Source organism: Fusarium redolens (assembly GCF_020744475.1).
Source record: "Fusarium redolens strain MPI-CAGE-AT-0023 chromosome Unknown BKA55scaffold_6, whole genome shotgun sequence".
Lineage (NCBI taxonomy): Eukaryota > Fungi > Ascomycota > Sordariomycetes > Hypocreales > Nectriaceae > Fusarium > Fusarium redolens.
Genome location: NW_025763669.1, coordinates 510,392 through 536,489, shown reverse-complemented (window position 1 = coordinate 536,489; position 26,098 = coordinate 510,392). Strand labels below are relative to the sequence as shown.

The 26,098-nt window shown below is 47.8% G+C and overlaps 8 protein-coding genes across 8 annotated transcripts; 4 read left to right on the top strand and 4 right to left on the bottom strand.

Annotated features, from left to right (window-relative positions):
- Positions 1-478: 478 nt before the first annotated feature.
- Positions 479-2,309, top strand: BKA55DRAFT_508019 (cytochrome P450; the record flags this gene model as incomplete). Its single annotated transcript, XM_046187385.1, has 6 exons — positions 479-550; positions 615-1,168; positions 1,219-1,489; positions 1,540-1,822; positions 1,868-2,102; positions 2,153-2,309. 6 exons carry the CDS (start codon positions 479-481, stop codon positions 2,307-2,309), a joined length of 1,572 nt encoding a protein of 523 aa, XP_046050814.1.
- Positions 2,310-2,424: 115 nt separating this feature from the next.
- On the bottom strand, positions 2,425-3,501 carry BKA55DRAFT_508555 (xylose isomerase-like protein; the record flags this gene model as incomplete). Its single annotated transcript, XM_046187445.1, has 2 exons — positions 2,425-3,060; positions 3,109-3,501. 2 exons carry the CDS (start codon positions 3,499-3,501, stop codon positions 2,425-2,427), a joined length of 1,029 nt encoding a protein of 342 aa, XP_046050813.1.
- Positions 3,502-3,911: 410 nt separating this feature from the next.
- BKA55DRAFT_592615 (uncharacterized protein) lies at positions 3,912-6,640 on the bottom strand (the record flags this gene model as incomplete). Its single annotated transcript, XM_046195420.1, has 3 exons — positions 3,912-4,190; positions 4,284-5,006; positions 5,597-6,640. 3 exons carry the CDS (start codon positions 6,638-6,640, stop codon positions 3,912-3,914), a joined length of 2,046 nt encoding a protein of 681 aa, XP_046050812.1.
- A 1,223-nt stretch (positions 6,641-7,863) lies between these two features.
- Positions 7,864-9,679, top strand: BKA55DRAFT_688260 (uncharacterized protein; the record flags this gene model as incomplete). The annotated part of the gene is made up of 2 exons (XM_046199179.1): positions 7,864-9,029; positions 9,100-9,679. The coding sequence occupies 2 exons, from the start codon at positions 7,864-7,866 to the stop codon at positions 9,677-9,679; spliced, it is 1,746 nt and encodes a 581-aa protein (XP_046050811.1).
- On the bottom strand, positions 9,415-11,060 carry BKA55DRAFT_311489 (FAD dependent oxidoreductase). The gene is made up of 5 exons (XM_046185637.1): positions 10,940-11,060; positions 10,763-10,882; positions 10,518-10,716; positions 10,055-10,458; positions 9,415-10,005 (listed from the first exon to the last, which is right to left on the bottom strand). Exons 1-5 carry the CDS (start codon positions 10,966-10,968, stop codon positions 9,705-9,707), a joined length of 1,053 nt encoding a protein of 350 aa, XP_046050810.1. The 5' UTR covers positions 10,969-11,060; the 3' UTR covers positions 9,415-9,704.
- Positions 11,061-11,506: 446 nt separating this feature from the next.
- BKA55DRAFT_537658 (Alpha/Beta hydrolase protein) lies at positions 11,507-12,702 on the bottom strand (the record flags this gene model as incomplete). Its single annotated transcript, XM_046189941.1, has 3 exons — positions 11,507-11,805; positions 11,860-12,157; positions 12,205-12,702. 3 exons carry the CDS (start codon positions 12,700-12,702, stop codon positions 11,507-11,509), a joined length of 1,095 nt encoding a protein of 364 aa, XP_046050809.1.
- Positions 12,703-12,984: 282 nt separating this feature from the next.
- Positions 12,985-15,199, top strand: BKA55DRAFT_640359 (POT family-domain-containing protein). The gene is made up of 9 exons (XM_046197128.1): positions 12,985-13,244; positions 13,309-13,364; positions 13,416-13,543; positions 13,600-13,891; positions 13,942-14,040; positions 14,098-14,347; positions 14,400-14,556; positions 14,611-14,857; positions 14,911-15,199. The coding sequence occupies exons 1-9, from the start codon at positions 13,098-13,100 to the stop codon at positions 15,137-15,139; spliced, it is 1,605 nt and encodes a 534-aa protein (XP_046050808.1). The 5' UTR covers positions 12,985-13,097; the 3' UTR covers positions 15,140-15,199.
- Positions 15,200-15,647: 448 nt separating this feature from the next.
- BKA55DRAFT_611450 (uracil phosphoribosyltransferase-domain-containing protein) lies at positions 15,648-26,019 on the top strand (the record flags this gene model as incomplete). Its single annotated transcript, XM_046196663.1, has 13 exons — positions 15,648-15,888; positions 15,935-16,286; positions 16,990-17,734; positions 17,925-18,517; positions 18,671-18,773; positions 19,001-19,037; positions 19,162-21,175; positions 23,045-23,301; positions 23,358-23,415; positions 24,002-24,516; positions 24,559-24,875; positions 25,020-25,122; positions 25,399-26,019. Exons 1-13 carry the CDS (start codon positions 15,787-15,789, stop codon positions 26,014-26,016), a joined length of 5,814 nt encoding a protein of 1,937 aa, XP_046050807.1. The 5' UTR covers positions 15,648-15,786.
- Positions 26,020-26,098: the final 79 nt, after the last annotated feature.

Here is a 26,098-nt window from a genome sequence, read left to right as displayed (position 1 = left end):
AATGATTCAATATCCTCAGCTAATTTCCTCCCAAGACGATACAATGCAACCTCTTTATCTAAACTCGGGGTAAAATTAACCGAAAAACAAGGATGTCCCACCAATCTCTAGCTCAGTGGAGACCCCCGGGTTTAAACATCTCGGCATAACCGGTTGTAGTTTAGAACGCGGGGTTGAGAATAACATGACATCTCGCCTCGAGAACTTAGAGTCATTAGAGCATCCTTTAATGCCTTTAGTATGAGTCGTTGACGCGGGGTTGGCTTATCCAGTCTTTTGGGTCGGCAGTTGAGGGTGGCAGTTGAGGTGCTTCGGCTGTATATGTGTGTGTATTCGGCTTCTTTTATTACCGGATGATAGCCGACTGACAAGTGACATACATTTCGCTTCCAGACAGAGCTTTTCTCTTGCTGTTTGACAAAGGAAGGATCTGTTCAGTACTGCCAAGCTTTGGTGTAACTCCTTCTGACTACTCAAGATGGTGGTAAAACTCATCATCTATGCCGTCGTCGCTCTGGGCCTGACATATCTCGCCCTCATATTTCCAAGGGTATGCATAATCCACCAATGGCACCCATCCCTTTACCAATACTGACAAACACTCGCAACTTCAGCTCCAACAAGAATGGAAACTCTACTCCCACCGCTCCCAACTCCCCCCGGGCCCCAAAACCATCAGGACCGGTATTCGCAAACCATGGCTCTGGTTCCAAGAACTCAGCCAGCAATACGGCGATGTCGTCTATCTCCAACTCGGTCCAACACCAACCATAATCCTCGGTTCGGCGCAAGCAGCCTGGGATCTTCTCGAGAAGCGCGGCGCTGTATTTTCCTCCCGTCCACGATTCATCATGGGCGGTGAATTACTCTCCGGCGGAATGAGAGGTTTAATGGCGCCTTATGCTTCGTATTGGAGACGGTGGAGAAAGTTGTTGCATAGTGGGTTTATGCAGAGACAGAGTGAGACGTATCGACCGGTTCAGAGTCTTGAGTCGAAGGTTTTGATGTTTGATCTTTTGAAGAGGCCTGCTGATTTTAGGATGCATTTGGAGAGATATGCTGCGTCGGTGATTGTCACTGTTACTTATGGACGGAGAGTTGAGGATGTTAGAAGTGATATTGTAGTGAGACGCAATGCTGAGGCTATGGAGCGTCTGACTATGGTCAAGTGAGTTTTCATCTACTACAAACCCGATCTGAAACTAATAAACATTGTAGTATTCCCGGAAAGTATGCAGTCGAGCGATATCCGGCTCTTAAGTATCTCCCTAGCTTCTTAGCCCCATGGAAGAAGGAAGTTCTACAACAACGCCAGAAAGACATCCAGCTTTACACTGAACTCATGGACGAGGTCCGCGAGAAGGTTGTCAAGGGAACTGCACCAACTTGCTTCGCAAAGCATCTTCTCGAGGAACAGGAAAGCTTGGGTATGAGTGACATGGAGATTGCCTACACTGCAGGGTCACCCTTTGGAGCTGGTGTTGAGACGGTAAGTCCACCCTTTCGGGACATGGAACTTTGTGACTGACATTTTGACAGTCCGCGGGCTCACTCGCAAGCTTCCTTCTCGCATGCGTCAAGTTCGGACCTCAGTTTATCCCCAAAGCCCAAGAAGAACTTGACCGTGTTGTAGGAAGCGACAGGCTTCCCACATTCGATGATCTGCCAAAGCTGGAATACGTTAGAGCTATCGCATCCGAGACTCTTCGATGGCGCCCTGTTGCTGTGCTCGGAGGAACACCTCATGCTAGCACTGCGGACCATGTCTACAAAGGCATGTTCATTCCCAAGGGAAGCACCATCATCGCACCTCTCTGGACTCGTAAGTATCGCATTCTAACTATTTGACAACAACTAATTTCCTCAGTGCATCTCAACGAAGCCGACTTCCCTGAGCCTCACGAGTTTAGGCCCGAACGCTTCATGGAGAAGCGAGAGTATCCCGGTACGCTTGGCCATAGTGCCTTCGGCTGGGGTCGACGAATCTGCCCAGGGATGCATCTTGGAGCTGCATCCGTGACGCTCAACATTGCACGTATACTATGGGGCTTCGAGGTCAACCCTGAGAAGGATGAGAAGGGCCGAGATGTTGATGTTGATATGTAAGTCGAAGGAGTGCTCACGAAGAAGATTTGTTGCTAATTTTGTATAGCTTCGCTTACTCGGAGGGCTTTAACTCGAGCCCGCTTCCGTTCCCTTGCTCAATTACGCCTCGCTCTGTTAAACATGCTGAGGTTATTGAGAGTGAGCACGACAATGCCTTGGGAGACTTGGTGGAGTACACTGCTGTTACGAGCAAGGTGTCATGATGCAATAGCAAGCAACGAGACAGACTCTTGTGCTTTGCAAGAAACAAGAAACGATCATATTAAACCCTTTATTATTGCTTCATAATAACTCTCCAAGTGAGGCTCATGAACTAAATCATTCACTAACCTGAATGAGCTTCTTCAAGGACTCAACAGCCGCAACAGTATACTCATTCATATCCGTGTTCTCACCCTCAAGTCCATCAAACACCTCCACCGACAACCAACTCCTAAAACCCGTCTTCAGCACAGCATGCAGCATATCATGAACAGGCAAATATCCACCATCACACGGCAACGGTCTATAATCATGACTCCACCTCGCTCTAGGCCTACTCCCCTCCTCATCTTTCTTATCCTCAATGGGAGGATCCATCTTGTACGCATCTGAAATTTGAAGCAGATAAATCTTGTCCGCTGGGACAGTGGCGGCTAGTTCTTCAAGACTCTTATGCCAGCGACTCTTGCGCTCTTCGTCGCTGCTTGCTTTGATTAGGCCGTCCTTGGTAGTTGGATCTCCCCACTCGAGACCTGCTGTTTGGAAGGTGTCGAGACAGAGACCGATGTTGGGTCTGTTGGCCTTTTGGGCAATTTGCCAGACTGTTTTCCATGTTGGAGCGTGGGTGGCCCAGCACCAGTTTTCATAGGCGATGCTGAAGCCTTTTTCGGCGAGAAGATCTGCAAGTTCTGCGAGATCGGCGGCCAAGTCTTCGAACGAAGATGAGATACCTTCAGAGTCAGATGAGCCAACCTGTGAGTGATTAGTGGCTGATACTACCGATGCAATATTGAAGCTTACCTGAAGCAATGTGATACCAGCAGCCTCCATAACCTTCACCCAACCCTTCGCCTTATCAAAAGCTTGTTTTCTCTTCTCATCTTGCTCGCCCTTCTTCCAGCCCTCAAAGTTTGTAAAAGGCTGAAGCATCATGATCTTGAGGCCAAGCTCATCCGTCAACGACTTGATCTGCTTCGCCACATCGGCAAGCGTATCATAGTCATCCTCTTTCGGTTGAGATCCACTAAGAAGTTTCCCATAGTCAAGGATGTCGGGCATGGAAAGCTCAATCCCGTCGAAGCCCGCTTTTCGAATGGCGCCAAGCTTATCGGGAAGGCTGGCCTTGATCTTCATGGGGATGCTGCATGATGCGAACGAGATAGGGATCTGAGCCCCCTGATATTGGATCACCATTTTGATAGGACTTGGATCTGAGAGTTATAGAAGAATTGAGATGGTGTCTTGTTCAGGTTGAGATTGAATGCTCCATTGAAGTCATAGTAAAAAGGCTTCTGACGATGGTTGACGTCATCTCGACCGTCATCATGGCTCCATATATGCAGTTGAGGTTTGACGACAACACAACGTAATTCTACAGCATGCTCAATTCCAGTGGGGTAAAGCAAGAAGTCGTGATTAATCAGTCGAAAACTCGAGTGATAAACTCTGACAGAATTAAGCAGAACAGGGCTGAGATGCATTGGTTGTTCAGTGACCAAAAGATGTTGTAGCTAACGGAATTTTGTGCAACGTTTTTTTGTCTGGCGTCACATAAACAGGTTCTGGTATTAAATTAAGCGGCCCAACGTACATCCTCAACCATATCAATTGCCATCGAGGGCTATGGTGGATTCTATATACTGATTTACACCGGTCGCCTCCCGCTTCAGGCCAATTTTACTTAAAATAGTCTCTACAAGTAAGAACAACATGAAAACGAACACTGTCTCCATGAGGAGACTCAAGTAATGACCAGTTAACCATTTCGTGCCACAAGCACGCATCTTTCGTTTCGTCGCAATGTGCGATGGAGCGACATGCTTGAGAAGGTCTTTGGCATATGCTGCGGCAGTCATAGCTGCATATCCTTGCCAGTCTTTGTTCTTGTGCGAATCAGAGTAGTCACATATCGCCCGAATCACTATACAAGGGAAGTGATTCATCACGCCTGCTGCCTCCATCTCGAAGCATAGGACTCCCTTCTTGGCGAATTTGTCTCGTAGGTTGGTATCTCTGCAGAGAGTGTTTCCAGAAGCGATAAGGCCATAATGAATGACAATGTCGTCTTCTGCATCAGTTCTTTCTGGCCGTAGAACAGGCGTTGATGGATCGTTTCCACAAGACTCCGTACAATGGGAATGTTGGCCCGACGGGTGAACAACATGAGGTAAATAGAGCCGATCAGAGTCTGGGTCAGGACGTCCGAATTTGGTCCGTAGTTTCGGGCTTCTGTCCAGAATCTCGCTGATGGATTGCTGAAGCCGATGCCCTTGAATCTCGTGTTGGGCTCTGAGACCATTCGTTGCCGTCAGAAGCTGGAAAGGTGGGGCGTTCAGAACTCTCCGAATCTCAAATTCTTGGCCCTGAAAAGCCACACCCATATCGTATGGAAGAACGCCGTTATGTCCATTCCCAGGAGTGCTAACTACAACATCTCCAAGTCGTATATCATCCTGTATGCTAGGGGCACCGCCTGCAATGCCGACTAACAACCCAACCCTGACATTGAGAAAGCTAAAGACCATATGGGTCGCGACGCTGGCTGCACTCGATGTGCCATATCCTTGAGAAAGAACAGCAATGACGACGTTGTGATGCCCCATTCGACCCAAGGTGTATTCATTGGGGTCGTTTCGAGAAATGAAATTAGGCACCGGGTGCTCTTCATCCAGAAACGCCTGTGCAGCTACATATTCAGTCTCGATGGCACAGATCCAGCCGATTGTATAATCAAATAGGTCAATCATGGAAGCCCACAGATATCCAACAAGTTTGATAAAGAAATAGTTCAAAAGACAGGTTTAATACAAAGAATTTATCAGGGGCAAAGGATTTTAGAGAATTTTGGGAACTCTAAAGCCGTTTCGTCTCGGTGTCGTTTCATATATGGCATTATTTCTGCTGCAGGGGCTTTAGTCTGTATCATTAAGCGCCCAGCCAAGCAGCCGCCTGTAACGCCTGCATGCGAAGACAAAATGTCCCAGGCGCTTAAAATATTTACCGGTGGGTTAAGACACCACGGTAAAATAACTTTTATCAACGCTGGATAAGAATCCTTGGATTGTGCTCCTCCGTTTGGTAAGGTTCACGATCGTCTTACAGTCATGTCAAAAAACGCCTTCAGTAATTCCGTCAGTAAGTTTTCTGGTAAAGAACAAGATTCACGAACTGGAAAGATTGAACATGATGGTTATGGGGAGGGTAAGTTTAGATTATTCTTCTAGACACTTAAAACTCGACTAGTCTAAGCATCGATTGCCTATAAACTTCCACGTGCCATTCTGGCTACATCATGTGCAACGTCGCCCTCATAGAAACACAAGAAGTAACAGTTTCTGGTACTCCTTATGACATCTGTAGATCTCCTCAGTACCATTGTCATTCCGAGAATATTATTATAATATGCCCCCGAGAAGATGGAACTGCCTGCAACGACTCGTTTCCTCCACTGTGTCATGGTCTTCTCCAAACCGTCAGGGTTCCATGCCAAATTATCCTGTCGCGCTTCCACAAGTTTCGCCGTAGAATAACAAGAATAATCTGTCTTCTCGACCCCCAGCAAGATATAGGAATTCGGATCTGGATACCTGCCGGCTTTTGCCATCAATACTGCCGCCACCCCGATATTGTCGGCATCAGTTGTCAACGTGATAGTACCCAACAGCGAGCGCGGCGTGATATCGCTCCCGTATAAATCGTGGAAGTCCCATCGGCCCTGCAGATGCGGCGAGCAGAAGATGGGGATAAATGTGACCGTGTTATCATCAGTATCGCCCGATGAGCTTTTCATCTTTCTTGAGCCTCTACCGGGTGCAAGTCTGTTCATGACGAGAAGAGACTCTGTTTTGAAGCTTTCGACACAAGTTCTCGATATAGTCATGGGCCGAGAAGGGTATGAGAACCGTGTGACATAGAGCAAATCGCCTGCCCTACGACCCATAACTGAAAGACACGCTGCCTCCGGATGCTGGAGAATGGTGCTTGCTGGCGCCGCCTGTAGCATAACGAACCAAGAACTCACAGTGGTATGTGAAGCCCCAAACGCTGTTATGACAGGTAGCCGAATGGATAACCCAGCATTGGTCATTGAAAACACAGATATCTCGTCGCTGTTGAGCTGTTCAAACTCCCCAGAGCCTTCATACACGGTCGGCCACGGCGCAAGAAGACTTGCCCAGTCATTTGGAACGTCATCGGTCCACTCCCAGCAGAAGATAGTATGATCGTTGGAAGTCCTGATGATTTCCTCTTGGAGTCGAAAGAACGCCCTTTTGCCTTCTCCATATAGCAATGGCATGTTAATGTTGAATATCCCGAGCATGCAATACGCCATATCTTCAGTGCGGGTAGTCGTTCTTTTTGCCAGCCATGACATTCTATGAGCAACAGAAGCCCGGTATATGCTTCGGCGTCCACTAAGATAAATCATATCAATGCTAGTAATTGATGCAATCAACTCCGCCAATGACCCCCCTTTCTTCCCTATCTCGGACCAATCCGCGGCATAGAATGTTAAATGCTTCGGCGCTATTAACTCCTGGAGTGTCCAGCCTCGAGTGAACCAACGACTCGCTCGGATCTGAGTGAGCAAGAGTTCATTATCTTGACTGGCTGTAGGGACATCAGCTAGATAAGCAAAACAGACTTCGGACCTCTGATAGTATGCAAACATAGAATTTATCGCCTCCGTGAGTTCTGCTGAGCTGCTCTTATCAATGCAGTTTGTATCGACCCAAAGCCAGTCAAGTTTCAGATCCAAAGCTTGGCGGCAGGCACTCAGAATCTTAGAGTACCCATTCTTCGAGGTTGTTTGCTGGAGATTCTGCCAATCATGAAACGTGACTTCCTGGTCACCCCACGCGTGCGATAGAATCGCGTAAGGTGGAACAGTTTCGTTAAAGAACTCATGAAGTTGTAGTGTTTTTGTGTTGATAAGGCGCATATGGATCGTAAAGAAAACGATATAGAGACTCCGGGCATATGAGGATCCTGGAAAAAGGAAAACCTACTTGGTGAATGCTGTAAATTGTTCAAACAAGCTTCAGCTGTTGGAAAAGAGAGGACTTAGTAAGGCTGTTAAGCGGCTGAGTATGACATATGGCCTGGAGCGGGGTAGCAGCCTAGTCCTATTGACAAGTGTTCCTGCACCGTTGATTTGCTGACCCCGTGTATCAATTACAGCCTGGTTTAACATTTCTAAGCCATGTTGCGGTATAGGTTGTGTAGATTGGAATAGGCCTCTTACCAATTATTATACTGGCAACGGGAGACTAATTTGAGTTAGAGTTAGTTCCCAGCGGTCGGTTGAGATGGATCACGTGCTGTTCTGAGCTTAATCTGATTCATTTTAGTAACTTCTGATTCGTTATCCCAACCTCCTTCTTCCACTGGCTCATGATGCGTAAATACATGAGCAAGCGGCAAAGACCATGCGACTTATGCCGATCTCGTAAAACCGCCTGTCGTATCGAGTCATCACCTCCATGCCGTCTCTGTCAGCAATACGGGAGAGAATGCACCTTTGTAGAGGCTGCTCGACCTCGGAAGAGGCAGCAAATGACCGAGACCAGCCCTGGATATCATGACGCAGAGGATACAAATGGACTATCAAGTGGAGTTATCGAAGAACCTATCACGTCATTTAATCACGATGAGATCTCACCGGCAGAATCAGGTGTCTTTCCCGATATCAATATGGACTTTCTTCAAGATCTCGACATAGACGGTCCTGAATATCAGTTCATGTTCCAAACACCCGATAACAATGCTCCATCAATTGCGGCTGAACCAGCAGATGGCTCATACAGCAAGATATACCCGCTCTTGGATGGACACGAGAACTTGCATCCAGAAACGCTTGGTTTGAGTGGAGACATGGATCCTTATCTGCTCCAGCGATATCAATCGGATGAGCATGGTACCTTCAAGTTCAAACAGCTCGCTATACGATCAGTGAACAACAACCCGCCTGTTCAGTTTCTCATTTCACAGCCATCGCTTTTTGCTCAAAGTCGAAGAGAAGCAGGACACTCTGGCACGCCAATAACGGCACAAAGAGCGGAGCTTGAGAAGGCTGTCTCTCAGAATATGGGCAAAAGATTAATAAGCCTCTACACAAGGTTCATTGCACCTCACTATCCCATATTCCCAAGTGACTCCCCTCCGGATCCGGTAACCACTGCACCTTGTCTGCTGGCAGCTATCTACTCAATCGCCCTCCCATTCGCCATGTACGACGATCAACTCTGCATCGATATGGCCTACGACTCACCTGATGCAGAAGACCTGGCTCATCTTATCAATACTGCAGTTGCTTTCGACATCCACTCGCCAAACATTGCCACCGTTCAAACTCTATTCCTGCTCGTTGCCCGACCATCTTCAAATCCACTCGTGTCAGACGCTTCGTATCGCTGGACAACGGTGGGGACGCTAGTATCAGCAGCTACAAACATCGGGTTTCATCTCGATCCCTCTATTTGGAATATCCCGTCGGCTCAAATAGCTGCGAGACGCAGGCTGTCGTTTTTTACCTATGCTCTTGATAAGTGGCTAGCAGCCGCTTTGGGCAGGCCACCTCATATCAATCGCGCAAACTGGCTTGTTGATGAGCTCTCAGCTCAGGACGAGCATGCTTCTGGGCTTGATCCAACGCAATGGGCAGCTGTCATGGCGTTTTCAGCACTCACATCCTCCCTAGCCTCCACTCTTGACCGCCTTTAGTAAGTACACTTTTGCCACCTGACACGAATTATTCAACTGACCTCCATTTTGTTCTCTCCGATCATCAAGCCTCAGTCAGAGGCCCGAAGAAATGAGATCGACCGTGTTTGAGCTCTGCCAATCTTTGGACCTCACAACCCCCGACGGGACAAGGTTAATAGATCCCAACAATGACAGGTCGATGCCTGGAATAGCCATCAAGCTTGGCTATTATTACACACAACTACTAATTCTGCGCGCTGCCGTGCACGCCCAAAGTTCTCACCTCCCAACAGCAGACACTACAGATCAATGGTCGCCACGAGAAAGCCTCAAATTAGTTCTCGAACAATTTTCTGAGTTCATCAAAAATCTCAAGAGCGACGAGACAGCAGAACACTGGCCTCCTTGGTGCCAAAGTACATTCTCATCACTTTGCTTCGCCATGTTATTCATGTTTGTCTCGTCGACTACCTACGAAGAAGCACATTCGTACATGAAGCTACTTCAGGCAACACGGAAGCAAATGCGTCTCAAAGCCAATGCCTTCGTAGTCATCCGACTGGGTCTACTGAGAATGGATGCTATCTTCTGGCGAGGTGTCGATCAAGTTCTCCAATTGGAACCACATGTGAAACTTGCATTGGAAGCATCAAAGCAGGGAACTTGAAGTTACACATCTATATAACCCTGCCTTACAACAATGACCTGGTTGGAATAGTGCTCAGAATATCCTCGATGCTCTTGACAGCATCTAAGGCCATACCATAGCCAGCTTGGAAGCCTGTACCTCCAGCACCGTAATTGTGCACAATTACACGCCTTTCTCCGTTGACGGGGATTTCATCACGTTCAATTCGTGCTCCACCTTCGCGCGATGGTCTCATGCCTGCAAATGCAGCCAAGACCTCTGGTTCCTTCTGCTGTAGCTCTGTGCTTAGTTCCGTTGTCCTTTTGAGGATTGACTCGCTCTCGGATGAATATGTGGCGCTATCACTATTTTCTGTGTCAGTTGTCTTCTCAGCTGCAGAACCGAAAGACTTACTCGTTGCCCTTTTGCATATATCCTCCCAAAATGACATTGCCATTTGATCCAGGTCTAGGGATCACATAGGTCTCATAGTCCTTGCCGTGACGCATGACGTTAGTACTGACGTGTGATGCCCTCACGAGTAGAACCTGGCCTCGAGTTGGATAGCACTTCTCGTCTTGCACGCCTGCAAGTGTCTTTGCTTCGTTACCCGTGCAGTTGAAGACAACTTTCGTAGCAGGGTTGTTGTACGCCTCATGGATGCTTCCGAGCTTTCGGCGGATGAATCGCACGCCATATTCTTCTCTCAGTCTTTTGTATAGGTACAAGCAATGAGCTGGCGCGTTGACAGTCAGAGTTGTGAACGCGCAGCCGAACTTGACGCCTTCGGGAAGTTGCTGGGCAGACAAAGCTCTGAACTGCAAATCGTTAGCGCTTTTCAATGGAGCTAAAGTCCGTGATGTTGGTATCGACTCACATCATCGAGATAATCAGCCATGGCCTTGATCTTGTCATGCGGCACATTATCATCCCAGAACTCAATCGAAGGCGTTCTTTTCACGAAAGACTTGTCAGAGTCTTCTGCAGCTAGCTTCTTCAAGTGCGCATAGCCGTGGCGATCCCATTTTATAGCATTCGCATCAGTGCCAGAAATGGCGGAAAAGTTGCAACCAGCCCTGGGCTTGTTAGCGTGAACATGACGAGAAGGAATTGGAGGCATACCATGGGGATGTGTATGACGGCGAAGTGTCACCAGGCAGGTACTCGGCTATTGCTGTAATATTCTTTCCATAGCCTTGTTGTGAAAGAACGAGAGCGACGTCAAGGCCAATGATGCCCGCCCTTTGACGATTGTGTTAGTGGTTATCAGCAAGGGCAGGGCATGAAAGGACGGCATACCCAACGATAACAATGCTATCAGATGCCATTCTTGATCTTCAGGTATACAATTGATAATTGACTCTGGATGGAACTCCCAATTAGATAGAAGAAGTTATGGCTGTATGAAGGGCAATTGAGGTTTATCTAAGTTGCTCAATCTTTTCACGATGCCGCCTAACAACCGCGGACATGTCCGATTTCGCCTAGTGTCGGGCAACCCTAGTTCATCCCCATCGGCATCGAATATGATTGGTGGCGTTCCCACAGTTGGCCGCGGGAAACATCACCACGGAGAGATTGTTGAGCCTTTAGATATGAATCGTACGATGACTCGTCAATTCGACCCTTTCAATCGTCGGTATCGGGCGATAGAAATATCAACATTGAGAAAATCATGAGTGATATCCAATCCGAGTGAGTCATTCGTGTGGCTCCACACTATCGCCATTTTCCCTAGAACAGCTTCACGCTGTAGGGTAATTATCAGTCAACGAAACAATCATTACATGAAGCACCATTCTGTTGCGCGGAAACGCCAGTAGAGCCGTCTGTAGTATCAGTCTATAGTTCAAACTATCTTTCAAGTCATATACTGATATCATGTACATCTCTTAGCAACTCAGCCGTATCCTCAATGAACTCAAAACTCTTGGCCAATCCCCTCTCCGGATGGTTATAATGTGCAAAAGCATGAGGACAGCCGGTATATCGCTTCACAGTAACCTCATTCCCTTCGTCCTTCAACAACTTTCCATAGTACTCTCCCTCATCTCGCTCCAGATCAAACTCTGCAGTCACAATATGCGCCCGAGGAAGATTTTTGAAGTTTGGAGCAATGACTGGCGTGAGAATCCACTCGTTGTTCAACTTTTTTTCAAGCTCGTCTGTCGGATCCCGTCAGTACCGTGTTATATTAGAGATATCGTGATTGTGCTTACCAGCATCTTCGCCCACGAAGTACTTCAAGAACCATTGCTCCCGCCCAAGAGGTCCCCATGGCACGTCCTTTAGCTGCAACACGCTCTCATAAGGACAGTTATTTGCTGTTAGCTGTTTTATCTTGGAGCTGCAATAGCGCATATCTGTTGCGGGGACAATCATGAGTTGCAGTTTAATGTCGACGCCCTCGTCGCGAGCGAAGTGGCCCAAGACGGCAGACATGTGACCGCCAGCTGAAAGACCACCGAATGAGACGCTTTTCGGGTTAATGTCAAGCCCAGTTGCGTTGTTTATGGTCTGCATACAATTAGAACAGTGTCTCACACGGGAAGGCTCACTCTTACCCATTTCACAGCATCCCAGCAATCATATATGGCAGTTGGATACTTGTACTCCGGACCCATGCGGTAATCAACATCGATGACTTTGATGGACGCCTTGTTGCACATATGTCGACACCACGCCGCTTCAGATTGAAGACCTCCGAGTACCCATCCTCCACCATGGAAGTTCAGATGTACAGGAAATGGCCCGGGTCCTTCTGGGGTGTAGACTCTAACAGTGATTGAGCCTTCTGGCGTTGTCACTGGGATCTGTCTATCCTCAACGTGAAAGACTTCGGGGCCTTTCCATGTTGGATATGTGAAACTGTACTTTGCTGGACCGAGACGATATTCCTCGATGCTGACCTCATCAGCTCGAATCATAGAACTTCCGTGAGTATTCCATAGTTTCCGCCATTCTGGGTCAAGGCCTGGATATTCATCTGGTCGTATTTCCAAGCGCTTGAGGCTTGGAAACGAGGCTGTTACCTCTTCTGTTGCTGTAGTAGTATAAGACATGACCAAGATAATAAGGACAACATTAACAAATCGATAAAGTTCAATAGATAAAATGCATCATGACTCCCTTCTTCAAGAATACTTATTTTATCTCCCATCTAATCCGCCTCCAATATCGGCGTCACTCCTGATTGGCGGCGTTCTCAACGCCGATCAACCACGCTATCTCTCCAGATAGCGCCAGATAGGCCGTCGAAGGCCGCCTATCAGAACCCACAGCAATGACCCCGCGTTATCTCTCAGCAGGGTTCCCAGCAGAATGGGTCTGCCGGTCCGGGGTAAGTTTCTCCAACTCACGATGTTTATATACGGGGCGTCGCATCTCGAGAAATGAAGAACCCACCATCATACGAGAGTCGAATCATCTCTTTGTTACCTCGACTGAGTTAGAAAATATGACGACTGAAGTTAACACGGAGAAGAAGATTGAGAGCAATACTGCTGATGCTAAAAGCATTGCGGGACATGAAGCGCAGTGGCAAGGTTTGCGAAGGGTCCCTGATAAGTTACCCAAGATCGCATTGTTGATCTTGGCCGTTGAGGTAAGACACACAGCTCTTCCAGACACTTGAGACACCAGGAATTGGATTGACTGACGTTGTGTAGCTCGGTGAGCGATTTACCTACTTTGGTCTCTCTGGACCGATCCAGAATTACATCAAGTTTGCCAACACTGGTCATGTTTAACCTGTAACGATACTAACAGTGTTCAGCAACCCATATGATCCCAGCTCCGACCTTCCTGGTGCTCTTGGCAAAGGTCAAGCTGTTGCCACAGCGCTCGGTAACTTCTTCAAGTTTTGGGCCTACGCTTCAACGGTCATTGGTGCTATCGTCGCTGGCAAGTCTCCCAACCAACCTCACTCAATCAGTACATGTCTAACTGAAGTTATTCAGACCAGTATCTTGGCAAGTTCCGAGCCATCTGCTGCGCATGTGTCGTGTATGTCATCGGCCTCGTCATTCTCGTCTCGACTTCAACACCTACAGCCCTCCTTAATAATGCCGGCCTCGGCGGTCTTATCGCTGCTATGGTAACCATTGGATTGGGAACAGGAGGTATCAAGGCGAATGTTACGCCTATGTGTGCTGAACAGTATCAGCACTCGCATCCGGTTCTCAAGACTCTCAAGTCAGGAGAGGAGGTCATTGTTGATCCGGAACTCACGGTGCAGAGACTCTTCATGTGGTAAGACACGTTTCTCAGGCTGGGATATGCAGCCGCTAATCAACGTCAAGGTTCTACTGGGTTGTCAATATTGGAGCTCTTTCACCGCTCATCACAGTCAACGTCGAAGCCCACCATTCTTTCTGGCTGGCATACTTGGTTCCCCTGATGTGAGTCCAATATGTCTGACCAAATTTCACCTGCCAAATCTAACCTTTCTCAAACAGTGCCATCCTCATTTCCGCCGCTGTCTTCATCTCTGGACGAAATAAATACATCCGTGTTCCACCAGTTGGCTCAGCCATCCTCGACGCATGCCGCACAACCAGCATCGCCATCAAGGAGAAGGGCTTCAACAACGCCCGCCCATCAGTACTCAGAGCAACAGGGCATGACGACAAATATCCTCTGGCCAGTCAACAGAGATACACTGATGAGTATGTTGGAGATGTTCAGCGAGGACTCAAGAGCTGCAAGGTATGCGACCCGTCTTGTGACCTTCAAGATGAATACTTACAATGGCGTCTAGATGTTCCTGTTCTTCCCGTTCTACTTCATCTGCTGGAATCAGATGTGGAATAACCTCATTTCACAAGCTGGAACCATGGCTCTTCATGGAACACCCAATGATCTTCTCCAAAACCTCGATCCCATCGCTCTTTGCTTCTTCATTCCCTTCCTCGACTGTAAGTATTCTCTAACAGTCCCCTCAATAATTGGCTTCTAAAATTTGAGCTTAGTGATTGTGTATCCTATGCTGCGAAAGTATAGAATCGACTTTGACCCTGTAACCCGCATCTTCATGGGTTTCATGTTCGCCTCTATCTCAATGGCCTACGCATGCGTTCTCCAGCATTACATCTACAAGTCACCACCAAACAGTATCCACGTTTGGATTCAAGCGCCATCTTATATCCTCGTGGCCTTGTCTGAAGCCTTCGTTATCATCACAGGTCTCGAGCTAGCCTTTACCCAAGCACCAAAGAAGTAAGCATCCGCACTCTGGTACCTTGGTCCGTATACTGATTATGATTTCTTAGTCTTCGATCTGTCATCTCAGCTCTGTTCTGGCTGACCATTGCCGTTGCCGCTGCGATCTGCATTGCACTTGGTGCAGTTTCTCAGGACCCATATCTCGTGTGGATGTATGGAGCTGTAGGAATTTCAGGTTTTATCGCTGGTTGTGCATTCTACGCCTGTTTCTATAAAGGGCGGAAGCAACATCTCTCCAGAGATGACATTGTCATCGAAGGCAGTTTAGGGAACTAGAGCTTATATGAATATACAAAATAAAGAGGTCGACCAATATGGGCCGGCCTATTCGTTGACAGATCTAATCGTTGTAGGAACTGGCCGTTCGAGATGCAAATGTGCCTGGTTTCGTGACCTGGAAAAGACAAAAGTTCCAAACGTCAGCAAGGAGTCGTAAAGGAATCATCCGGTTGATAAAAGTGGGTTTGTCTCGGCCTCTGTAGATGCTTGTGTAACTGAATGTCGACCCGCTCTGTCGTGAAGTCTTGATTTTAGAAGCCGAAAGAGGTCCCGCGTCAGACGTATTCTGACACCGCCAGGGATAATTTGTTATGTATGACCGTGGATCACGATGGACGGACCGCAATCCTTGCTCCCGCCCACGGGAATCTCACGTTATATGACGCGCGCCAAGGGACCCAGTAGTGAGATTTCAAACAGCTGAACGAATGGCAATGTTTTTGTTCCTAGCTGAGCCTAACATTACATAAGAAACAACTTGGAGATCTGGCTTCCGTTGCATATTCTCCGAGTGACTTATGGAACGAGAGTCACTGTTGGCTCGATCATGATGTCACGGAATGACTTTATGGATCAGCCTTTTGGCATTGGAAACAAAATCGAGATGCTCGCGATCAATATAAATATCGCCCTTTTTCTTCTATATGTCCAGGTTCATCAATAAACACAAACAAATCTTCTTTCTCAAACCATCCCTTATATCTCACGACTCTCAAAAAAAAAACACCACTATGTACTCAGCCTGGGTAAACTTTCCCTAGATCCCAAGCATCCCTCAGCTAACAATAATAGACTCTTTTCTCTCTCCTCCTTGCTGCATCTGCCCCAGTCGTCCTAGGCGGCAAGTGCAATGCTCCACGCGAAGCAGGTGAGAATAACAACTGCTTGGGAGGTTCATACAACGACTGCGTAGCCAGGAACAACCAGCTATGCACCGGTGAATGCGCGGGTCAGCCCGCTGGTGGAGCTGGTGCTCCATGCTTCACAGGATGCACCACTAGGAACCAGCAATATTGCGCTGGCTACTGCATGAAGATCAGCAACTGTGATGACTGCATTGAGAGTCTCAAGCAAATGGGGGCAGCTGGATCCGATGAGCAACACAAGGAGACTTGTAGCCAGGAAGGTAAGAATTGTCTTGGAAGTAATCTTTAATGGATTTCTGGTTACTGACATAAAGACAGGTGACTCGTACTACTGCAACTGTGACTCTTAGGAGTCTGTGTAGTATCCCGGTAGAATGGCTTTTGCAGGATACGTCACAAAGGGATATTTCTTTTCTTTTTCCAGCTAAATTGAAAGCCAGACAATATCGACATCAGATTCATCTTTCCACTGCTTTCCAACTTGACCTTCCTTGAAAAGTGAAGTGTGTATTCCTGTGATTTCCTAGACCAGATTGTTTTGCTGCTCCCCACTCCCAGTATCTGATAGGAGTTGATGAAATAGTTAAGATTTGCACAAAAGCTTAACCGTGCGAAGCCAAAGTCATTGCCACAACTCCATACGTTATTTACAGGACGTAAAATGAAGCTACATAATAGCTAAAACTATCAGCAATATAAAGAACGTTGTTAACTCTCACGTAGTTGATTATTCATAAGATATCTACGAGACCGAGTCAATAACGAAGTTCTGTGTGGTAATTATAAGCTCTCAGCCATAGGTCTCATCTACAAATAACACATCTAGCTCACAATTTAGACATTATAACACAATGCCTGACCAATTGCTACAGCATAAATGCTGATGAAAACCTTGTTGTGATACTCTATCAATTAGAGCCGTCATCCGGCACCATGGTTATAAATGTGTGTGCATGCATGAAAGTTATGTCTAAAGCTAAGCTGCCCCCAATGAGTCAACGAGCGAAACTCTCTGGGGTATAAAATATTCTTCGACTCCTCATCCTCTTGTGACACCCATCACCTTGATCAGACGTCACCATCGAGCAGAAAACGCCGACAAAATGGCCAACTGGTACTCCTTACCTGCCGAGATCCGCTGTATGATCTTGGAAATCCTGACAGCACACAAAGACGTCGCACCGTACGCCTCCGTCTCAACAGAATGGAGAGACTTCATTGAAAAGAAGACTTTTGCTCATCTCAGGCTTCACACCTCATGTCTCGACCACCTTGAGAAGCTCAACGATCACTATAGGGGAAAGATTGAGCATCTATGGCTCAACATAGAGCTCAAAGGATATACTTGTCGATCATGCCGAAAGAGAGAGTCCCTTACATTGTCATACTCTATTGCCAAGATCCTGAACGCAGCCATCACTAGGCTATTCTCTATCCTGACGACGTGGAGAGAGCCTTTGACTCTGGAACTTAATGTTTACTGCCCAAGCGACTCGGAACACTGGTTCAAAAACAGCTACTTCGGAGCTCCGGGCGAAGACAAATTCGGGTGTCAGCCACATAGCGCAGATCCTATTCACGATCCAAAGCACGGGTGGTTCATGGGCCGTGTGACTGAAGCGCCACCAGACGACGCTATACGACGGCCATTTGGACTCTCAGAGCTCACTTTTCGAGAGGGCCTCCCTTTGGTGCATGCCGTGACCAAATTCGTTCTACGACGACAGTGCCGTCAGCAATTCAATCCTCACACTTTATCATACATTTGGTCAAAGCTCCCAAACCTAGAAGAGATCAGCTATGAACCATGGCAATCACACTTGAACATGGCACAACATGTTTCAGATATAGGTATGTAATGACATAAAAGTTTATGGTCTAACAGTGCTGACAGAATAAACAATAGGCTTTATAAGTACGGTCAATAGTCTCCCGAAAAGTGTTAAGAAAATTACCATATTTGAAGATTTCAATGAGAAATTTCTCGAATTGCTTGCTCTTGGTCGAGGTTTGCTCTCGGACCTGAATCCAGAACGAGTCAGACTTCCAAAACCCGCCCTCGGCGCCGCATTTGCCGCGCGAAGCCAGAAGCTGGCGCATATTTCGGTCGCCTTCATGATCGATGCCCGTCACTTCTTCGAGGCTTGTCAACCAGATTGGCAATGGCCCCATCTAAAATCTCTCACATTGACAGCCCGGGCAATCACCAAGGCCAACGCCCGTCAGACCAACAAGCTTCTGCAAACCGCCGCGCAATTTGCACTCAACACACCTGAGCTTCAGGTACTGACTCTATGGCACGGAGAAAGGAGAGAGGCTTGCGCATTCACCTACTGCAGAAAGGATGCGGTGGTATCCTGGCGAGGTACTCGGGACTTGAAGCTGGAGCCTGAGACGCTCAAAGCCTGGGAGAGGGTGGCTGATAAATATGCTGGCCGTGTGCTCAGCGTTGAGAAAAGACTGTTGATGGAGGATATTATATCTCATGGGGATGCTGCTTGCTGTTTGGGTTTACAATCAAGTATCTTTGCGGCAGATATGCGAAGAGAATAGACTGTCGTGGCTTTAAGCGCATGGCAAAAGATGGTCTCATGGCTAGAGGACATGCATATTGGATGAAGTTACTATCTCGCATGCCGAGGAAGTAAACATAGATAGGGAGGAAGTGGAAATGAGTACACCTCGGAAACCGAGCACAACGAGCTCACGACAGTCCAAAGGAACAAGGGGTCGAAGATGTATGCATTTAAATTATGGCGGTATAAGTTTCTAGATTGCCATCGCCCCAGTTTCAGATGCCCCATTTTGGCCCAATATTGGCTAGACTGAAGGACTACCGAACGAAGCCTTGCCCAGCGGTTTAGGGGTATTGATCTATCCTCTTGTATCATTATTCGGTTTACACCTTGGTAATAACTCGGGCAAGATTCGATAAAAAAGCTTGGCGCTTGTACTGCTTCTGGATGGTAAACTAATAAAGGAACAGATGTAGATTGACCTATTATGTCCCATTGGATCTTGGCATGCAAGTGAGATATTAGTAAGCTCTGAATAATATGGGGCAACCTGGCCTGATTCTAGATATCACCAACAGAAAGTTTGCCAACCATGCCCGCTCAAGCACCCCGCTGAGGTCCCAGCTCCAAGAGCTAGTATCAGTCTATTGTCATGTTTTCCTATAAAAGCACAGGAGGTGTGCTCGGTCCAACGCACATCCGCCTCCTCCATCTGCTTCCAGCAACGGATATCAACAACCCGATTGAATCTCGCCTCGAGGCTGTCGCACTCGACAAAAATCCGGTATATGAAGCTCTTTCATATTGCTGGGGTGACAGTACTCAGCTTCAAGAGATAAAATGCAATAATCAAGGATTCCAAGTCACCGAAAATCTTTTCAGTGCACTGCAGCACTTGAGGAACGAGCATACCGAGCGAACGCTATGGATCGACGCCATCTGCATCAACCAGAAAGACCTGGAGGAGCGCCAATCTCAAGTTGTACTTATGAAAGACATCTACACCAAATCAGAGAGAGTGGTCATCTGGTTAGGTCCCGATCCCGCCTCCGATGGAGTCAACCACTTGTTCGAGATGGTACAAACGATTCCAAATCTTCCAAGTCCTCAACTTAGCAAAAGAGAGAGAACCTTCTTTGAGATGAATGTAGTTGATGCTGATCGCTGGAATCAAGGCGAGGACGCGGCTTGCTCCAAAGTCCTGGATAAGAAAGATTTTGTCATACCTAACCAAGCCAAGAAAGGCGCAATCGCTATATTGAAAAGACCATGGTGGTCAAGGGTGTGGACCGTTCAGGAGATGGTTCTAGCTCCTAGTGCGATCATCACGTGCGGAAATTTAGCTGCTCCATCGCTAGACGTCCGACGCACATGCGCCGATGTTCTCATGCACGCAGTTACCGACGCCTTTGATACTGGCGATGATGACGATCTTTTAGATTTTGGAGACTTGTTTGACGACCCTGATGGCATACTATACATGGCCAGAATGAGATTGCATCGCAGTTTCAGTACGAAAATGGAGCTTGGGAAGCTGCTCCATTTTCTTAGGTGGTTGAGAGCCAAAGATCCAAGGGACAAAGTATACGGCTCTCTGGGTATCGCCGCATCAACATATGGCATCGAGCCGGATTACACCATTTCCACCGTGGAATGCTACACACGTGCAGCCTTCAATATAATAAGCGGTAGCCGTTCATTGGAGATTTTCAGCGCTCTACGAAGGCCGTCTTGTATAGGAACTACCTTGGCAGGGTTGCCTTCGTGGGTGCCTGACTGGAGCTACGACTTCTCTAGTGTTCCGGATGAAGAAAAGGGCCCCTCCGGTATCAATAACCCTATCATACGGGAAAACGTTCGGACCCCAATAATGTTGGAAATGACGGATGCGTTTCCCGAATGGAAGGCGTCCACGTCCAACATGTCTTTTACTACAAGGCTTCTGAGCGACGGCAAAACGCTAATTCTCAGGGGTATTATCGTGGATGAGTTAAATTCTGTTGGGGACAAGCTAGAATACCCCTATCCGGGACCTGAACTACAATCTGACAACGTAGTCACTGACTCAATTCGCGAATTCAAGAGAAATTGGAAGATCTTTGGGTCTATTGGAGCTGTCATGGATACCATTAAAGGTTGGCAAGATCTAGCTTTCGAAACTGGAAATCTCCAGACGATGCCCGGTGAAACCCGAATGGAAGCTTTCCTCACAACCCTATTGAGTAACCGGATTCGTCTCAGCGCTGATCGACGCAAAGTCCTGGACTATCTACAACAGAGTATGAAAACCAGCTTCGAAATGACCAGGAGTGGCATGGTTATAAATCAGCTTCATCTTTCACACGTGGTACCAAAACTCTATCACAAACTGCTGGGATACAGGAAGATAAGCAGCATAAATGAGAGCGAGGTTCTCTCATTCGGGAAGTCTTTCACCGACGTACAATTGGCTTTTGACCAAAGAATGGCAACGACGAGCTCAGGATATCTCAGCTTAGTTCCTTGGCCTGCTCGAGCTGGTGATCGGATTGCGCTGCTTCAGGGTGGAAGGACGCCCTATGTGCTGCGGAAAGCTGGCGAGAAATGGAAGATCCTTGGGGATTGCTACGTTCATGGGGTCATGTCTGGCGAGGCATGGAGCGATGAAAAGTGTGTTGATATTGAGATTATCTGATCAATGCGCGAGGGCTCAAGAGGAAAGGTATGAGAACAGTACTGGTGGGTCGGGGAAGGAGGGCTGGCTGAAGTGCTGGAGGTTATTCGCCATGACACTGTCGTCTTATGGACGCTGCGCCCTCGACACGGGGTTAATCTAGGGGCGATTGAGCAATATTTAGATAAAGGAGAGCTCGTACTGGGCTGCAGATTGGTCACTGCATCCGCATCCACTATGAGCCGCCAGTTGCGCTGAAATACCATCACATCGTCGGTCTTATTGCCCAGTTAATGACTGTTGGTCCGCATTGACCGAGGTGAGTTTATCATTGTCAATATCCACTGAACTCTCTGGCGATAACTTCATTTATGCGCTTATTCACATGTCATGAGAACGTGCAGTGAACACTCACGCGTGCTAAGGCCAGAGAAAATATCAGCAAGAAGCCATTCAGAAACAGACACATGAGTGAGTCTCCTGTCGTGCAACCCAGCCCCCTCAGAGTCGAGTCCTCGTGCACTGATGCCATTATCCTGCGATTTACCTATAAATCGACAGATGCGCCCCTAAATCGTTGCAATCACCTTGAGGTCGCTCAAAATGCTTTCACTCTTGCTTTTCCTACTCGGCGTTCTTATCTGGCGTTTTCACGTCTCATACAACCATTTCTCCAAAGTCCCCGATGGGATACCCTGGTCACCACGCGGACGTTTTACTCCTTATCTCGTTACACAGATCGCTGGGATTTGGAACATTCCAAGCGTTATGAACAAAGCTTATCAAGACGTATGTTCAATAACAAATCTTTTACCCCTCATGCTGATGTTTGCAGTACAACAAGAAGGGTGCTGTTTGTGTGATTGCTCTTCCTTTTAGCCGTCCAGAGGTTCTACTGCCTCAGAGTCTTATTCAATGGATGACTACACAGAGTGACAAGATCCTTAGCCCGATTCCCGTGCAACATGAAGTTGTCGGTGCTGAATATGCCTTCCTCAATTCAGCTGTCCAAAAAGACTTTGCGGTTTACGATGTCCTTCGGGTGCAGCTGAACAGACATCTTCCAAGGCTGGTACCCAAGATCGAAGAAGAACTGGCGTATTCGATAGATGAGACATTTGGATCAGATTCAAAGTGGAGAGAAGTCCGGATATATGCCCTTGTTCGACGAGTCATTGCGAGAATCACGGCTTGGTTGGTTATTGGCGGTACTCTCAGTGAGAAAGCACTAGTACCACTGCATAAATATTTGCTAACCAAATACTAGGCGGAGATCAGGAACTTGTTGACAATCTGTCCAAGTTCTCCACAAGTGTTATACCAAGCGCCATAGCCCTATCACTATTCCCCCCATTCCTTCAACCCATCACATCTCGACTGACTTCCATTTTCAACCATATTTACATGAGCAGAGCCCTCAAAATCCTCGGCCCCCAGATCGAAAAAAGAATAATACTCGTTGAAAACGGTTTACTCAAAGACTTTCCCCAAGATGACGTCCTCACTTGGCACATCAATGAAGCACTTCGCAAAAACGAGCCTCGTTATGAGATGGCAGACGTCATCGCCTGCCGAGTATTTGCTACAGTGTTTGCGGCACTAGAATCAACAACACTGACAATGACGTACGCCCTCTTCAACGTTTGCGCAAGCAATCCCTCCACTCAAGTTTGGCAAGCTTTGGAAGAAGAAGCCCTTGGTGTTTTCCCCACAGATGTCGAGCAAACAAGTGTGAATGATCTACATGTCGCGGACAGTGTTATCAAGGAAACACTTCGGCTTGATACAGCAATCAAGGCGCTTTCAGTGGAAGTTATGCAGGAAGATGGCTTAACAGTTACAGATCGTATGATTCACCTTCCGCAAGGTGCACGCGTAAGTATCTCCGCTTGGGGTATTCACCACGATAAGGACATATATCCTAATGCGTACACCTTTGAACCATTTCACTTCGTACCGTTTCACAAGGATGAGGGCATTCAGGACGTGCACTCTCTCGTCACTCCATCAGAGAACTATGTCCCGTTTGGGATTGGGAAACATTCTTGTCCTGGGAGACTATTTGCAGCCGTTGTAACGAAGGTGTTTCTTGCGTATTTGGCGATGAATTACGACCTGGAAGAGGTCCATGAGAAGCCTCGTTTCATGAGTTTGGGACATCTTCCTGTACCTCCTATGAGGGCGAAGCTGAGAATCCGGAGGAAGGCGAATTGTGTACAGTCTTAAGCATACATTCAAGTTTGAAGTTTCCCTGTGGTATGCCTGTTTCTCGCTTATTAGGATCTTCTCATAGGTCATTGTGAATGCGATGATGGCATTGTTTCCCGTGCGGGATAGGCTAGGGGGTTGATGCCTAGAAGCGACAAACTACTGTAGGCGAGCGAAACTCCAGTCAGTTGCACGTCGTAAAGCGGCTTGCCTACAGCTTTTACTCTGTCATATAAACAATCAAGTATATCGGATAATTGTTTGTTGTGGCACGGCTCTATGCAGCTTGAGTGACGGGTGGGCCTCCTGCGTTGACATCGCTTCTTGATCCTCCTGATAGGGCGACTCAAGGCAAAGCCAAACGGGCTCAGTCATGTGAGTCAATGACCAACCAGGAGTGAAATACCTCAGAAGATTTCTTTTCATTTCTTCATCCTTCATCCCTCATCATACCTGGACTGTTACATCTCATACTGTTCAAGTCACCTCTACGCACTGAATCATCTTTCTAACATGACGTCTACATCCACGGTTGGCCTCGCCAATCGTAACGAGGACCAAGGTCAGTTGCTATTCCCATTTAGCGAAATTGCCATAAGCTAAATCTGCATACTAGTTCCATCAAAGCCGACAGTGATCGGTCTCTACGGTCTTCCAGCTACCGGGAAATCCACCGTTCTCGAAGGCCTGCGCAACAAACTCGGCGAGACGGAATTCGCATTCTTCGAAGGCTCCGAAGTCATTTCCTACCTCGTCCCCGGTGGCCTGAAGGCCTTCCAGAAACTCGAAGAACCCGAAAAGAAAAAGTGGCGAGCTCAAGCCATCACCCACATCAAGAATGAAGCTGCAACCAGCGGCAAAATCGCCGTCGTCACTGGACACTTCATGTTCTGGGCTAAACGGGCTACTGCCCCTCACGCTGTATACACACCTGAAGACATGGAAACATTCACGCACATTATCTACTTTAACCCCTGTTCCGTGATTATTATGGCTCACATCATGAATGACAAGAAGAAGGACAGATTTGACATGACCGATCTGACCTCAGAAAACTGGGGTCGTTGGCGAAGCCTTGAAGTCAGGACCCTGCAGGACCTCTGTCGTCAGCATAAAATTATCTTTACTACTGTTAGATGGCCCAGCCTTGAGAATATCCTGCCTCTTGTTCAGCATTTCCAAGAGCTCGCACCGGCTGGAGCCAATCTCGCACAGGTGAAGAAGCGGCTTGATCAGATCGTCGCTTTACACGACAGTAAGGAGCTGCAGACATTCTTGGTCTTTGATGGCGACAGAACCCTGTCGGCTGAAGATGGCGGTCGTATCCTCGTGGACGAAATGGATAACTACGGCATGGGCCTTGATGAATGTGCCATAAGAGACCTTTTCAGTGGTCCAATGGGATACTCGGATGAGGCATTTCATCAAGCGACTGTGATCTTCGAAGAAGAATGCGATGACGACATGTTCGAAAATCGTTGCAACAGGGCGTCTGCTTTCGTTCCTCTGTATCCCGAGTTCATCTCTCTGGTACGCCTCATTTCAGAGAAGAAACACATCGGCGCTGTTGTCGTGACTTGCGGCGTCGGGCGCCTCTGGACCAAGATCTTGGAGCACCATGGCCTTTCGGACAGTGTCAAAGTGATTGGCGGTGGAAGATTCTCGGATGGATACTTCGTCACTCCTGGGGTCAAGGCTGCTGTTGTGTCGCACCTCAGAGACGTGCATGATCTCTACGTTTGGGCCTTTGGTGATAGTCCACTGGATATACCCATGCTTTGGGAAGCTGACCAGGCTGTCGTTGTTGTTGGTGATGAGAACAAGAGAAGCTCGACTATGGATGCAGCTTTGGCCAAAGCCATTCAGGATGATCACCTCCGAGCGCGACAGGTCCTCCTCCCGAGTAACTCGTCGCTGAGACTTGACAAGGACAGTCTACCTGTGGTCAGCCTAGGCGACGAAGACTTTGTCAACTCAATCGTTGATCGCCGCCCAGATCGTCGCCCACTCAAGATCTTTCACGCCACCAACAAAGCCGCTGCCAAGCTTCTCATGTCCCCCATGCGCGACGCCGCAGTAGCTGGCCCCATGTTACGAGACGCGCACGCCAATGTTGGCCGATATCTAGCCACTGAGTATGTATCCAAGCTCGTCGGTCTTGAGGAGTACACCATTTCGCATGTGCAGGGCCATCAGACAACCGGTCATCGTCTGCGCAATGAATCTCGTACTTCGATCGTGGCGTTGATGCGAGGTGGTGAGCCGATGGCATTCGGCATCAGCGACGTATTCCCACAAGCCATGTTCATCCATGCCTCCAGTGCAGAAGACGTCAAGAAACATCACATTCAGGGCCAGTCGAATGTGATCTTGGTGGACTCTGTGGTCAACAGCGGGAAGAGTGTGATTGAGTTCATCAAGCGTGTCGTCCGTCTGGAACCCAATATCAGCGTTGTGATCGTGGCTGGGGTAGTTCAGGCTGAGGCGATCGCTGAAGGTCATCTACTTGCGAAGGTGATGAGACGACATGAGGTTGGACTGGTTGCACTTCGACTGTCGGAGAACAAGTTCACGGGCACGAAGACGACCGACACTGGGAATCGCCTCTTCAACACGACTCACTTGGCTTAAGACTCTACAGCGTCATAGCCTAACGGCAACCAGGATCACTCTAGGCATGAGTAGGATTAGTTGACGATAGTGGTCACAAGAA